This window comes from Silene latifolia, chromosome 1, assembly GCF_048544455.1.
Source record: "Silene latifolia isolate original U9 population chromosome 1, ASM4854445v1, whole genome shotgun sequence".
Lineage (NCBI taxonomy): Eukaryota > Viridiplantae > Streptophyta > Magnoliopsida > Caryophyllales > Caryophyllaceae > Silene > Silene latifolia.
This window is the reverse complement of record NC_133526.1, coordinates 131,733,447-131,749,071: the sequence shown is the minus strand read 5'-3', so window position 1 is coordinate 131,749,071 and position 15,625 is coordinate 131,733,447. Positions and strand designations below refer to the sequence as shown.

Below are 15,625 nucleotides of genomic sequence, written 5' to 3'. Positions count from 1 at the left end.
TTGACTTAATTCTCAAATTAAAACGACCAACAGAAGGATTTTTAAAATGATATAATGCCTTAATATCATTAAGAGTAATCACAAGATTGTGTTTAGCACATAAATTTTCTATGGAATGAACAAGTTTCCAAACCATCGGCATAATTTGAAAAGGTGACACTTCCATAGCACGGATGGTGTCAATCATTAAGGGAGTAAAAGGTAACTTACAGCCTGCTTTGAATGCCCATTCAAAAATACAGAACCAACCAGGTGATACCCAGTTAGCCCTAACTGGACAAGACTCAGGAATCCATACCTCAGTCGATTCAGGAATTATTTTCTTCTCCCTTAGTATCTTGTCATAATTTGTTTTCAACAAGTTCTCTTCAGGAAAGTAAGGATCCAAAGATTGAAGGGCGGTGAATACAGAATCCTGGTACTTAAAAGCAACAACAGCGAGCAGGAGGATCAATCTCCATCACTTCTTCTTCCGGACGTTTACGAGTTCGGGCTCGGCAGCAGCACTTCTCGGGATGTAGGGCGTTTCTTTGCTCCCATGTTCTTAAGTGTTTGATTTATTATAGAAATTGTTGAGAAAATACGAAAGGATTCTCGAGAAATATGGAAGAATTCGGAAGAATTTTAGAAGAATATTTAGCAAAGAAAGTGGAGGAAATTTGGTGGAAGATAATCTTGCCCTAAATACCGAATTTATAGAAAACCTATAACGGTGTGAAAACCCTAGGGATTGTAAAACACTCAGCATGACATCACCTAGCCGTTATAGTGTCCAACGGTAACTAGGAGTCTAAGAGTCATTAATTAAGTGTAAGTCTCTTTATTGTTTAACCCGGTAAAAATTGACATTTCACCCCTGGCCTGACCCAGCACGGGTAAAATGTCAAGGGGCAATTGTTAGGCCCAGTTTAACCTGGTCTGACCATAACCTGGTCCGACTCAATGAGGCTGAATGGTTGAGACACAGACCGGACAAGATTAACTACTATCTGGCTGGTGAAGAATATTATGGCAAGAAGACTACTAAATCCTGGAAGAGAAGCCTGATAATCAGTATATCATAGCTTGGCGGATTCCTGAAAATAGCCTGGATTAGGCAGATAAACAAGAAATACGATTGCATAAGCTAAATAATCGTGCCCTATTCTCAAGGAAGACCAAGTCCAAACCTAGAACTATATAATCCATGAATCTGGACGGAAAGAAAGGAAAAGGCTAAGGATTGGTTGAGTTGAGAACGGGTCAAGCAAGCTAATAGGAAGCATGCCCTATTATTCCGGTGACAGTTCCTACAATTTGGGGAAGAGGTTGCTGATTATAGATGTTGCTCAATATAAACGTTAGAAGGGAGAAAAATATAGATAGGAGATTTCCAACAATTGTAAAGTCATTCATTATTGCTTAATTTTATCTATACTTTATCTTTTTTACTCTTGAGCATTTGAATATTCTTTCAACATTGTGCCCGGTATATCAAAACAATAAAAACGTTATTCTTTATACTCATTTCTTTCTTTGTCATTTGTTCATACCATTCTAATCTTATAGAACTAGATACCCTGATCACTATATAACTAAGCCGGATCCCTCCAGGAAAATCCTGCTAAAACAGAAGCTATCTGTAGGAACTACCTATGGGATGGAAGCCCTGATTTTCATAGGGTTCCTTTGGTAGCATGGGACAAAGTGACGACTTCAAAAAAGGAAGGTGGACTAGGGATAAAAAAAGCAGACATTTGGAACATTGCCACTGTTGGGAAACTTGTCAACTGGATTCACTCAAAGGCTGATAGATTGTGGATCAAATGGGTCAATGCTATCTACATTAAAGATCAGAACTGGCAGGACTACATTCCTCCTGCTGACAGTACTTGGGTTTGGAAGAGCATCTGCAAAGTGAAAGAGAAGTTAAAGGATGGGTTTGTGAATGGCAGCTGGGATCATCATCCAAAGGGATATACAAATAAAAGTGGATATGATTGGTTGTGCTCTGAACAGGCTGCTGCAGTCTGGTCACCTGTGGTCTGGAACAATTGGAATGTCCCTAAACATTCCATTGTTACTTGGTTGATGATGCATAATGGGATGAATGTCAAGGAAAAATTGTTCAAGTTTGCATGCTGTGCTGATGACTTATGTGTGATGTGTGAGGCCCAAACTGAGACTGTGAATCATGTGTTTTTTGACTGTGTGTACAGCTGCAGAATTAAAGCTCAACTATCCCAGTGGTTTGGAGGAAATGTGCCTGATACGATACATCTAGCTACAGTGTATCAGAAATCAGTCCTATGGAAAGCTAGAGCTGCTTGTCTTACTGCCTACCATTAGCATGTGTGGTATCAAAGAAACAATGCAAGAATAAACTGTTGTTTGTTGCGTCCTGAACTGGTAGCCAGGAAAATTGAGGAAGAAGTTACCAGGAGAATTAAAACTAAGCTTGGAGGAGCCAATGTGAGCATTGATTGGCTTGCTTTCACTCAAGTTAATTAGGCTTAGTTGTTTTGAGTCTTTTTGTCGATGTGGGGGTTTGAACCTTGATCGGTTTGTATCTATTGCATAGTTACTTGATATTTATATATAATATTCACATTTTCACCAAAAAAAAAATTGTATTATGTGTTGAGACTAACATCTAATATGGTACTTCATTGACATCACATAGATAGGACTTTGGCATATTCAGAACATATGAAAAGTGGATAACACAATTACACATTCCGTCATCCAATTATTATTCATCAACATCGAGAAACTCCTTACGTGACATTACCAAAACATGGAACAAGAACTATAACCACCGTTTAACATGTTACTTCAAGCAATTCAATTTAGCATCCAAAAAGTGTGAAAGCACAAAACCATGCTAATATCATATAAACCGTACTTGAAACACGACAATGTTATTACCAACAATGACAAAGGAACATATTATCAACAAGGTACACATGCATGATGACCATCCAAAATTTAGAATGAAACAGCCGGTATACAGGGGCACTCGATCGAGTTAAGAAGCTACTCGATCGAGTTCATCAGGTACTCGATCGAGTACGTCGAGTCCAGTAGGCATTCTAATCCACACCTGCGGTTACTCGATCGAGTAGCCACAGGTCAAAATCCCAAAGAAAAGCGTTGCCAAACCAAGAAAAAAGAATCAACATCGGAGTTTCATCTCCGACACTATCCACCTTCATAAAAGGTTCAAAACCTAACAAAATACGGCCTTATGGCCAAATACAAACCAAAGTATATTCAAGTGTCAACCAAACAAGTACCAAGTAACTACAAATCCATTGAAACGAATATAAAATGACAAGAAACAACATCACTCCAAGGTCGGCTCCTCCATCTCCGCATCTCCGCCTCCTCCTCCGGATGTGCCAGCTCCAGCTGTACCCTCACCTGTGGTAGCTCCTGTACCTGAGTCTGCTCCCATTCGCCATGGTGCTAAATAACCGAAGGGGTAACTCCTAGGTTCCCCCCATGTAGTCGGATCGACACCAAAGGATTGGAAGACTCCACTGTCATCCCCGACTCCTCTCCACAACACTGGTTGGGCCGAGGCGGTCCCAATACCCTGCACGTATGCCATCTCGTGTAGGTTCCAGAGCGTCAAAGTGGCAGATACCCTCTCCGTGAGCTCACTCACCCGCATGTCAGGACTGAAGGACGAAGGGTAGTTAGGATACTGATACTGTGGAGGCACAAGCTGCTCTGGCTGAGTCTCAGCAACTCTCTCCCTCACCCGTCTCGGACCCCTCCCCACTCTAGGTTGAAGATCCTCAAGTCTAGCCTGATCCCCCTTAGTCCACTCTTGCATCACCTCCAAAATACTATCATCAATGAGGTAGTACTACCGACTAGGACCCTCCTCATCATTATCAGAGTCTGATACCACTACCGCCGCCATCAAAGGCACAGTCACAGGGAGGTGCTCGGGGTCAGGTATCCTCATCCAACTTATACCCCAGACTCTCCAGGCCAACCTACCACCCTCCAAACTCCTCAACCATTTCTGGTCGATGAAGCAGTCTCGGTTCAAGGTAGGCATAGATGGAACCAAAGGTGTAAGGGCCAAGGAGGCCTCAAAGGTGGTCAACCGCTCAGCTATCATGTGGCAATAGCACCACAACTAAAGTACCGGGTCGCAGAGGTGGCCATCAAAGCTAAGCTAGCACAGACTATGGCCGGGGCACTAAAAGAATTCTCGGGGCTCGGGTGGGGTTGAGATAGGCAACAAGCAACATCACCTCATGTGAGTTCAACTTGCTCACATCCTTCCTATCATAGAGAAGATAAGTCAAGGCATGAAGAATGATCTTCAAAGTGACATGTTGAACGTCATTTATCAACATGTTACTTGAAGTGGGGGGCGGACTTACCGGTAAAACAGGGCATATAGCTACTAGTCCCACACTCAGTCGGGATATCCCTGAGGGATCCCTTCTCCGGTCGAGCAAGGCCAAGGTGAGAAGCAAACTGGTCCATAGACAAGAGGAAAATGGTGTTCATAAGAAGAAACTGTATGTTCTTAGCTACCGCATCATAGGTAAAAGAGCTCATGAACTCCAAAGTCAAGAAAGGGCAGGAGTGCTTCCTAAGACGATACAAACCCGTCAAACCCAAGGTTTCAAAGATATGCCTCACATCCGTCTCTATCTTAATGTCCTCGAGGATGGTGGTGTCGATGCATCTAGTAGGCTTTATACGGCGTTTCTGTAACTCAATAAAAGCCTCTCTTTGCTTAAAGTCAGCAAAGACAATGCTAGGGTACTCAGGGACCGGTGGAACAGTGGGTCCCTGACTCCCCTACCCAACTTCGGGGTCAGAGGCCCTTCCCCTCTTACTCTGACGGGTCACTCCAGCTGCTCTCGGCATCTGTTTCAACATATGTTTAGGCACACAAACGGACACTTACTTGAACAAAAGAACTTTTTAAAGTATATTCATGGATAAAGAGACAACAATTGAAAATAGTTTTTTCACAAAACGACCAATAATTTTCAAAACATATTACTCCCATATCTGATAAAAGACGGTCCTATGGCTTCCAAAATACAAAAATTGCAACAATAATTAGCAAATTGGGGTATTAATCCCCTCAAAATAGCTTTACAAAAAGGTAATCTTCATAAAGGTTTGGGGCGAATTTCAGTTTCGGGCACTTTTAAGACGGAGTTTTAAGACAAAATTTTGGGTGAAAGTAATCAAAATCAACACCAAATATCATACTAACAACATACTTTACCATATTTTCCCTTTTACATACTCAAAAGACAACCAAAAATTCAATTGTGACTCAAACCCTAGAAATTTCGGTCCACAAATACTCCCTTGTTGGTTCGATTTTGCAACTTCTAGCATCAATAATCAACAAACTAAAGCAATTCTACCAAAATACAACAACTATAAACAAAAAAGTCCATGAGTATAAATCGATTTTTTTAGGAAATCTAACACTTTTACATGTTTTTAATTGATTAAAAACAAAGAAAAGAGTAGCATTCTTACCTTGAATGATTTGCAAATGAGTAGAACGAATTAACAAGGAGAAAACAAGGAGATTAAGCACACACTTCACCAAGGTTGTTGAGAGAAAAGAGGATTTGAGAGAATTAGGGTTAGAGTGAGACGAATTAAGAGGAAGGATGAAATTGGGAAAGCATAAGAATCCCGATAAAACACGGGTATAGCAGCACTTACTCGATCGAGTAACTCGGGTACTCGATCGAGTGGCCTCTACTCGATCGAGTTGGAGCTACTCGATCGAGTTTCCGCTGGCAGTCCCAACATTTTCGATCTAATAACCCCACAACTAGATCGAATGAGGTCTACTCGGTCGTGTAGGCACTCGTACTCGGTCGAGTAAGGTTAGGAACGAGGTCAAAAGTTACGAGTTCGGTTAACGGTTCCCTCAAAACAACAACCCGTGTCGATTCCAAAGTATATTTGGGACCCGTTACTGATTATTTCATCCAATTACGATACATTAATACTAACTCAAATATGATACAACTATCTCATCCGAACATTACACATATCACTCCATCCTATATCAAACATTATACCAAACGATTCATCCACTACTCGCTTCAATTCTCATGAATATACATATATAATAACACATTATTCTACTCCCGCCTACGCATATTAAAATTCAAAATTCAACATGTGATTACACTACATTAACATTTAGCAATTGACTATCATTTACTACTCAAGTCTGCTCAAAGTTTCAATCATACTACAACAATTAGACAACAGGATATCTCACATAATTATGCCTATTCACGAGAGTACGCAACAACATTCATCCATTGCATTCCACGACATTACTTGACAATTATACTAACTAGAACGCATACAAAAACTCAAAACTCATTACCACCATTACATTAACAAGCTCTCATATGCCACTATTAGCACGTTCACCATCTCTGTTACATCCACACACACTCTTCCAACGACTCACAACCCTTCACGTTTCATCATTACTACTTGCATACACTAGTCATTACCATAGACTCCATCACAGCTATATCTAATCTATATATCATACACAACTATGCAGACAATTCCCGACTAGATATCCCCATACAAGGTGGCTAGCTTAAGCATATTAGGGCCATGATTTTGAAATGAGGGCTCCTTGTCACTCAAAATCAAGCATCTGCTAGGGCTCCCAACATACATACACCATGTTCATTTTATTAGACTCACTACGTTCATTGGGCTTATTAGTTACAGGTTCCAAAATCGTCGCTCTGATACCACTTTGTAACACCCCTATCTACGAAGGAGCCTTAACAAGACCTTCCCTAGCAGATAAGGACGTTACCATCTCGGTTGCCCGAGGAACAGTAATAATCAAAAGTCGATAGAAGAACAATTATATTAAATTACAAGTGTTTAACCAAAATAAAAGATACATCTTGTGACAGCTATCAACTATGTGAAACTATCTCTGCCATGACTCGTGGTAGACTCGTCCCTCCAGGCACACAGCTAAGATCCAGACATCAACCTGCTAAAACCGACTACTCACCATAGTGGATCATGACACACACAACACAAGAAGACAACACAACAACACCACACAAGGTCAGTAACTGAAGGAACACAACAAAAGCAGACACACCAACATACCTACACCACCTCCTCCAATCACCCACACACCTCTTACTGCCTGAAGGTCCAGTCCTGCCAGATTACCAATTGCAACCAGTAATCCACGCCGCCATTGGGGGATCGCAGCCGTTCCCACCTAAGCCCCGCTCATCTCATCCGAGCGATAACCCACATTCCTTAATGTGCACATCCCCTTCTGTGGCGGGTTCAGATGCGTGCATTTTATATAGACTTTCTAAGTCCTATTTGCACGCATTTTTATGCAAATATCGTAGTTTTAGGCTACGAAATGCCCCGAATAGTCTACTTTGCTTCGTTTGGCTATAATTGCAGGAATGGACCCGAAAGAAGCAAAACTGAGCTTGGAACTGTCCCTTTATCTTGCATTTAGGAGATGGAAGATTTGGAGCGGAAATACCTACTGTCTCGAGATGCGTGAAGTCGTCTTGGAAAGCTAAATTATACGTCCAAAGGCTGATCCAGTGGCAGTTGGCTCGATCGAGTAGGTTTGTTGGCTAAGTTGCTCAATCGAGAGCTTTCTGATGAGGAGAAGTCCTCGATCAAACTCCTGTTCTGTTTGATCGAGAGGTGCCTTTTTGGTGTTCCTCGATCGAGTAGTTTGTTTACTCGATTGAGAGGTTTTGGTTGGAAGATGGTCGATCGAGGAGTTTCAAAGTACTCGATCGACCAGTTTGCTATCTGACGCGAGATTTTCTTGCGTTGAACTTATTATTTTGATGTTTTATTTTACGTGTTTAGAGAATAAAATATCTTTCCTATATAAAGAAAAGAAGTAATTAGGTTTAGGTTATCAAATCCTTTACCTTTAATCAATCTTTAATCTTTCATTAGTTTCTGAACTCTTTAATCATTCTTGTTCGACGCTGCCTTTCATTTTCCGGATCTCAACTTTTGTAATTTATCTTACTCTTTCTATTCAATTTAATTCTCTTTTTGCATACTCAATATTATTGTTCTTTAATTTTTGTTAGTTATTAGTATTGTTATTAAGTTTACGCAATTTCTCCTTATTCATCTTAATACCATGTTTAGCATAGTTTATTCAATTGTTATTGTTTTCTTTATCGTCATGCGTAGCTAAAATCTTTATTGCTAGGATTATGGGAGCCATGATAGTAAAACAATGATGCGATAATTAGTTTAGGAGGTTTTTGTTGTGAGAATTGTTTTATAGCAATTTAATAGTAATTATTAGGTTGAGTGCACGCAACTGAAGTAATTAAACAGGTTAAATTCAGACCTAGATCTAAAGATTGGAATGAACAGACCTGGTATGAACAATAGACTATCCTAATCAGAGCGAAAGTTATTTAGGAAGAATCTAGGGTGGATAGCGGACCGGAAGGACCTTTCCACTACCCTTCTCACATTAGACCGATTGACCTTACCTTTAGCTGATTTGTGTAATATCATGGTGAACCGACATCCTGGCATCTTTCTCTTTATTTAATCACATCCTATTTCATTCTCGCCATTTTAATTGTTGTTTCTTTTATTGCCTTTGATATAGTTCATTAGTTTAGTTAAAACAAATGTAAACCCCCCATTTTGTGACCGTAGACAGACTAGATAACAAGCAGATAGTGACCGCCTCCCTGTGGAGTACGATACCCGACTTACCTCTGCTATATTAGTTAGAGCCGGTTGGTTTATTTTTGATAGGGTTGCGACAGCCATGTCAGGTTCCACAGAGGGTGAATCAAGGGCGTGAAGCCACTCCCGCAAGTGAGTCCACTCAGCCGAGGGCGCACCTCGCGAACCAGAGACAAACAAACAACAATGACCAGCAACAACCAATCCGCACCACCAAAAACGATACTAAAACCAATTATAAAATACAATCGACACACTAGACAACCAACAATACTGAGTAGAAAAACCTACCTCTAGCAACCACAGTGATTCCGCACACGACCATAAAACAACAAGCAACCACCACAACCACCTATAACAAACAGTATAACCATCTATTACTACTACCACAATCACAAATAAAACCAAGGAAGACGATGATGATGATGACACATACCTATAAATAGCACTTCGGCGACACGACAGCTACCCGACTTAAGCATCCCATCCCCATGGTGTCTCTACCCTCAAAGGCTCCAAAAGGGTGAATTCAGGTGAAGGAGAACGGATATGACGACATCTAGGTTTAGGAGAAAAGGAAAAAAAATGATTTGGGTTTCACGATCTATATTTCATTGCTGAACTCCCGTTATTCGTTTGAGTGATTAAGCTACTCGATCGAGTAGCCTCCGCTAGATCGAGTTACCAGCACTCAAAAGGGTTATAATGACACAAGGTTGGCTTGTAAGGTTTCCGAAGGTCTAGATAGGTGTCTAAGGTCAGTCAATGATGGTCAACGGGTCTATGAAAGGACGGGTATTACATCTCCCTTGGAGCTTCCCACTCCAAGGGAATGTGCACATTGAGTACTTAGGCTATGGAGGGACTAATGCGGTGAGGCATGTTGTCTGGCAGGGGACTCGAGTCGCGCTCTGGCTTGGTACCACGGATGTGTTCCGAGTACCTTAGTGGTATTGGTGATGTCGTGGGCGTGTCTCGGTCACAGTGGGAGGAGATGAGTTGGTGGATACTTATCTTGTTTTCATACCTCATTAAATTAGTAAGTTAGTTGTATCTCTCGTTTATTATTGAACATTTATATCATTGGCTAACACTTGGGTTTGAATGCCTGTGATGAACCATATGGTGATTTTCGCCCATATGGGGAGCATTGTCGACAGGTGCACATGTTTGAGTAGCGGGCTTGGGAGCGGTCTACCTCATTGTCGCCATTTGTTCTTATTTAGTTTTGGACATTTAACTCCATTCGATTTGGTTGTACTTTCGGGATGATTTTCATATCCCTTAACTTGTAGTTACTTAACTTTACAACTTAACTATTTATGTAACCTAAAGTACTTCTATACTTGTTGTTCGCACTTCACTCTTGGGAAACCAAGGCTTGTGACACCCCCATTTGATGGGAATTGCGTAGAGGAAGGGCCCCGACTTATGGGGGTGTTACAGATTCAATAAAAAATAATTGAACAGTCTGTGCATTTGTCAAATCAAGAATAATGAGAAATATTCACCATGGCTTAAAAAATCCCGTGTGGTCAAACAATTAATTTTTTTTAATACATTGACTCGTATGGTCATATCTTACATGTATTTATTTTTTTAATATATTGAGTCGTATGGTCAAACAAATAATAAAGGTCCACGTTCAAGTTAGAACATCACGATTGACAACTATTGTAGGTGAACCGGTGTTGATGAACCAACTGACAACGGTTCTAGGTGAACCGTTGTTGATGAACAAAATTTACAACCGTTGTATGTGACCCGTTTTTAATGAACAAATTTACAACGGTTGTCGGTGAACCATTGTTAATGAGTATTATGTAGCAGCAATCTTGATCTTGATTACTGACTGATCTATGGAGTTCAAAAAATGGAAGCAAATTAACAAGCATAACTCAACACTTTTGATGGTGCGGGTCGTTGTCCGCCATCAAACACATTTATACCCAACTACTAGCATAGAAAGCAAGTCGGGGTCGATCCACGGGACGGGGGTATTCAAATTGTTCAATCTAATCGTAGTTATGCTAAGGGTTGTCACAATTGATTTGGAATTGATTGATTCTAAACTAATGAAAGCAATAAAGTAAAACAAGCAATAAACAAAATAAAGATGTAAACAAATAATAAAGGATACTAGGATGTCATGGGATCATAAGGGAATCATGGTAAGATAGCATAAATGAGTTATATAGATGCAAGCAATTTATTATTGTTGGAATTAAGTTATTTCATGTTGTAGATACCCGTATCCGTCGATATTGGAATTTATAGAGAACCCGACAAACACCCGATGATGATAGGACACATGTATTTTTTAGTTGTCACTGTCATTTATTTTGGTTCGTTTTACGATGTAGAATGAGCGTTGTCGACGGAGTATTTTAATTTAAATGATATTTAAATTAAAGTTTTTAAGGTTAATTCAATTTATTTTACTTTATTTTGAATTTATTTTCTTAAGTTTATTTTATTGAAAATAAAATAAATATTTGATTTGAAAAATCATTTTATGAATATATTTGATTTGAAAAATCATTTATTTTAATTTATTAATTGTTTTGAAAAATCGTTTTTAAAAGCGAAGAAAACTCGTTTTAGAAGCATGTTTTTGAGCTCGATTTTAGCTCGGTTTTTGGGCCCGTTTTCTTTACGACTTGGCACGAATATCGAGTACACTAACCAACCTAAGCCTCTACCCATCCACCCTTGTTCTAACCCCCTATCCACGGCCCAAATTCCATCCCCAAACACCCCCCAACCAGCCCGCGCATACAAACAGCCCCCCTGTTTTGCGTGCCAATTCCCAAGCCCAAAACCCGCTCCAAACACTACCAAAACCCGTACCCATTAACCCTAACCCATACCCTAGTATCCTACCCATATTACCCTAGCTTAATCACCAAGAAAACCCCTCTCAAACCCTCACAAAAGCTGCTGGACAGCAGCCATGCGTGATGAAGCCCGACTGCCTCTCCCTCTCTTTTAACCTACTTTAACTCCTTATAAATACCACCCCTTCACCATACATTCATTCCTCTAAGTTCTCCATACATCCTACCTTCACCCACAAGCTTTAAACCTCAGAAACAAACCCTAGTTGCCTCCCAAAAACCCTAAACAAAACCGACATACAAACTGAACTGTTTGTGTGTCCTCCTCGAAAAGCAACTCGTTCCTCCCTCAAACCTCCATCAAAACTCGATTTTCTTGTTCCTAATTAACCACATAACATCCATCTACACATTAGACAAAGATTTACGAGCCAAATTGCCCTTGAGAGTACACGAAATCCCTCGAAAAACAGAGTGTTATACACTCTGTTTTGTTGTTTGTTCTGTCTGTCCATTCTGTTTGTGCTCGTTTTTCGTGCCCAATAACTCAAAACGAGCAGGGGTTGCTTTAAGATCTCTATTCTCCTCTCTTTCTAGTTTTCAAAACATCTTTTAAATCGAATTTTCATCGTGAAACGAGGGAGAAATCATCGTTTGAAAGTTGCTGTCCAGATTTGCCAAAAACGCGTGTTTGCTTTGTTTCTTTGTCGACGACGGCCTCTCGAGATAAAATCTACCATCGATTACGACCCAAGACGGTGTCAATGATACATGCAGGTTGAGGGTGCATCAAATCCTCTTCTTTCTCTTCTTTTTATTTCGTTTTTGTGTTTGTTTTTCTTATAGTTTGTTTTGTTTGTTTATCGTTCTTTATTTATCGTTTAAATTAACTATGAAACTAGTTTAGTCCGAGTATTAGTTAAAGTACCACCATGAACACCCGCGTTGAATTGAGATGGGAAAATAAACCGCTACTTCAGTCGGTCGTACACCCCCGTCTCATTTACATATCCTCGTGTTCAAGGTAGGGCATAAATAAAACGAATTTCTAACTTCGCTCTTCGCTTTTGACCCCTTTGCTATTCCGGCCAATTCGACACACCCTAGCATCTGTTGTATGTTAGTTTAACCTCTGATTGTTAACATATGACGTATTTAGACGACATTCGATCGTTTTAATAACCTAATTAGACATGTTAGGTGGCATGGACATAGCTTTTAAAATCAATTAACAATTCTATAACCTAATTGAATACATCTTTCTTATCATTTGATTTCTTGCTAGCATAGGAGTGCGTGATTAGCACCTTCCTATTAACACTCGACGAGTAAGCATTAATCTTATGATATTGTGACCTAATTGGACCCTTTAGGCCGTGTAGAATACATACTCGCGCGTTTCTTCTCAATCGATCAACCTGTTTTATAACTTGTTTTCTAACTCGTTTTCTAATCCGTTTCGCAATCATTCGATCTAACCAATGAACCTAACCTAGGAACTAGGATGGCCTTGTCTTGGCCGTGAGGGTGGTCGTGGTTTGGGCCGTGAGCTTGGCCGTCTTCTTTGTCTTTCTTGCTTCGTTTTTTATACCTTTTGTTCTTCGTTGTTTCGTTGCTTGTAATTTGTAATTTGTTTATCGAGTTGTAATTTTCGAGCTTGTTTCACTTTTATTGAGTCAAAACCTCTTCAAAAAACCTTAGTCTTGTTTGGTTAGACGGTTGTTCCCCAATGCTTGTAAGAGCGTAGTAAACCGCATGTTGTTTAAAGCAACATGGCCCGGTTTATGCTAATGCATGCTTTGGTGCGTAGCGTTATGCCTAATTCGATAAGATTAAGTGAAAGCATACATTACGAGGAGTGACCCAAGGCCGTGAGTCATGTAAGCCGTGGGCCACCCCTCTTGTGCACGGTTTTCTAGGCCAAATGGCCGTGTATTGCATCGTGTGTGTAGCAATTGTATTTAGATCGAGTTGTATCTTTAATTTATTGTTGTGTCGGCATGAAATGCCTGGTTTGTAATAGGTAGATCCCAACGGCTCCCCCATTCCCCCTAAGCCTTGTTTGCTTTCGTTTATATGTTGCTTAGATCAATCAACCCACATGCTAAATTACAACTTTGACAAAGTTAGTTTAGTTGCATCTAAAACGACATAGAAATTGTTGTCACATGATAGGGTTAAAACAACGTTTGCATATCATACATCGTAGTAGCTATGACCTTGTTTGAAATCCATACTTGACTTAGTAGAGGCCGTTATCGACGGGCGGGGTTGGGTGTACTTATGGGCTTCCCAACACGTACTCTCACCCCTTACTCAAGATCTATGGTTTGTGGATCCGTCTAAATACCATTGGATTACGAGAGTCATTCAAATCGAGTGATATAGGGTACAAGTCTTTATCTTTAATCACTCGTAGTCGATTGGCTTTATGCTTTTCGATGAAAGGTGTAAAGTTGACTTGAACGGTTCCAAGTTCCCAAAAAACTTGGTGGCGACTCTAATTGGTCTTAATTCGATTCGAAAGAACCTCGAGTCGATTATGCCTAGTGTGGATCCCGCGGACGCAGTTCCCGAGGGCCTTGTCCACTGATTTGGCGACTCACTGGGAAAAGAGGACTAGTTACACTTTGTTTCTAGAGTCTTTTCCTCCGAGGTGAAACTTGAAAAGAAAGTGTTGGAAAGTAAAACATTACTCATAGTGCTACGATTCATGCATAAACCCTTAAGGACTTGCCCGGGCCGTCCCAGCGTTTCTTCGTGATGCGTGGGGGGCGACGTCCCACTATGCTAGGAAGCTGCACATTGCTCGCTTCCACTTCACCTCGCGTGGTTCTTGATGGTGGGGACGATCTTCTAGGTACTCTACCTTAAGACACCTTGCTCTATAAGACCGCAAAAGGATGGAGGGCATAGACCTTCTTGTAGAAGACTGGCCGAGACTTAGAGATGTCTAGGAGCATACATCCTTACAACATGAGAATGACAATGTGCAATTTGTTTTCCCGAGTCTTTTTCGAAATTTCCCATGTCCTTTTCAAAACCGAACTTTTGAACAACTTACTTTCAAAATAGCATGGTTTTAAAAACGCGGAATGTTGCCCAAATAGGACTAGAATTTTCGGCCCAAAATAAGCTTTTATAGCCGGCATGCTTCAAATCTCGTTTTCGAATCAATCTTTCATTTTTTTTCAAAACCAATCCAAAATGCCTCTCGAACCTCAACCAAGCATGAAATGCGTCAAGTTGTGTCCGGGTCATGGCCGTGTTAGGCCGGGTGTGTTTCGTTCTAAGAGTCTAGAACACGACCTTTTTGGGTCACCCAAGCTCACCTCTTGGGCTTTGAGTCATGTTGGTCGACCATTTGGTCTAGGATAGTCCACAGACACGTCCAAGCTAGGCCCTTTAGGACGTTTCACCCGAACCTAAGGACTATGTTGGTCCAATCACGGGTTTAGTCACACCGAGTCCAGTTTAGAATCGAGCTATGACAGCTTGAGTCATGTCGTTTTGTCGAGTCTAAAATGAATCGAGGTCTAAATCCAACCGTGAGTCGAACCTTTTGGTTAATCAGTCTCAAGTCCAGTCTTTGTTTGAGTCAAGTTGGTGTCGTGTCCTTAAGTGTGCAGGGGCTCTTACATTTGAATATTGACTCGGTTCGGGGTTTTCTTGTAGAAAGGCCGCCAAAAACCCGACTTCAAGCAATGGAAGATGCTGTTAACAAACTCACTGAGGCCGTGAACCTCATGATGACCAGAATGGATGCGATCGAATCCAAGCTGGGTGAAGATTCCTCTTCATCTACCCCACCTCTGACTGATCTGGAGAAATGGTTCAAATTCATTGAAGACCGTCTGAAACTTTCCCAGGGGAAGAACATCAACTACGAAAATGCTAGGGCCTATGCCCCAGTTCAGGATAAGTTGCCCACAAACATGGTACTCACTGATATCCCAAAGTTTAAGGGCACAGAAGATCCAGTCCACCATGTTAAGGCCTATAAGGGGTACTTAGCATTGAAGGGAGTACCTGCTGACATGCTCTCT

The 15,625-nt window shown here is 40.8% G+C and overlaps 1 protein-coding gene across 1 annotated transcript; it reads left to right on the top strand.

Annotated features, from left to right (window-relative positions):
* The first annotated feature begins 1,321 nt into the window (after positions 1 to 1,321).
* On the top strand, positions 1,322 to 2,328 carry LOC141656189 (uncharacterized). The gene is made up of 2 exons (XM_074463047.1): positions 1,322 to 1,381; positions 1,594 to 2,328. Exons 1-2 carry the CDS (start codon positions 1,322 to 1,324, stop codon positions 2,326 to 2,328), a joined length of 795 nt encoding a protein of 264 aa, XP_074319148.1.
* The last annotated feature ends 13,297 nt before the right edge of the window (positions 2,329 to 15,625 follow it).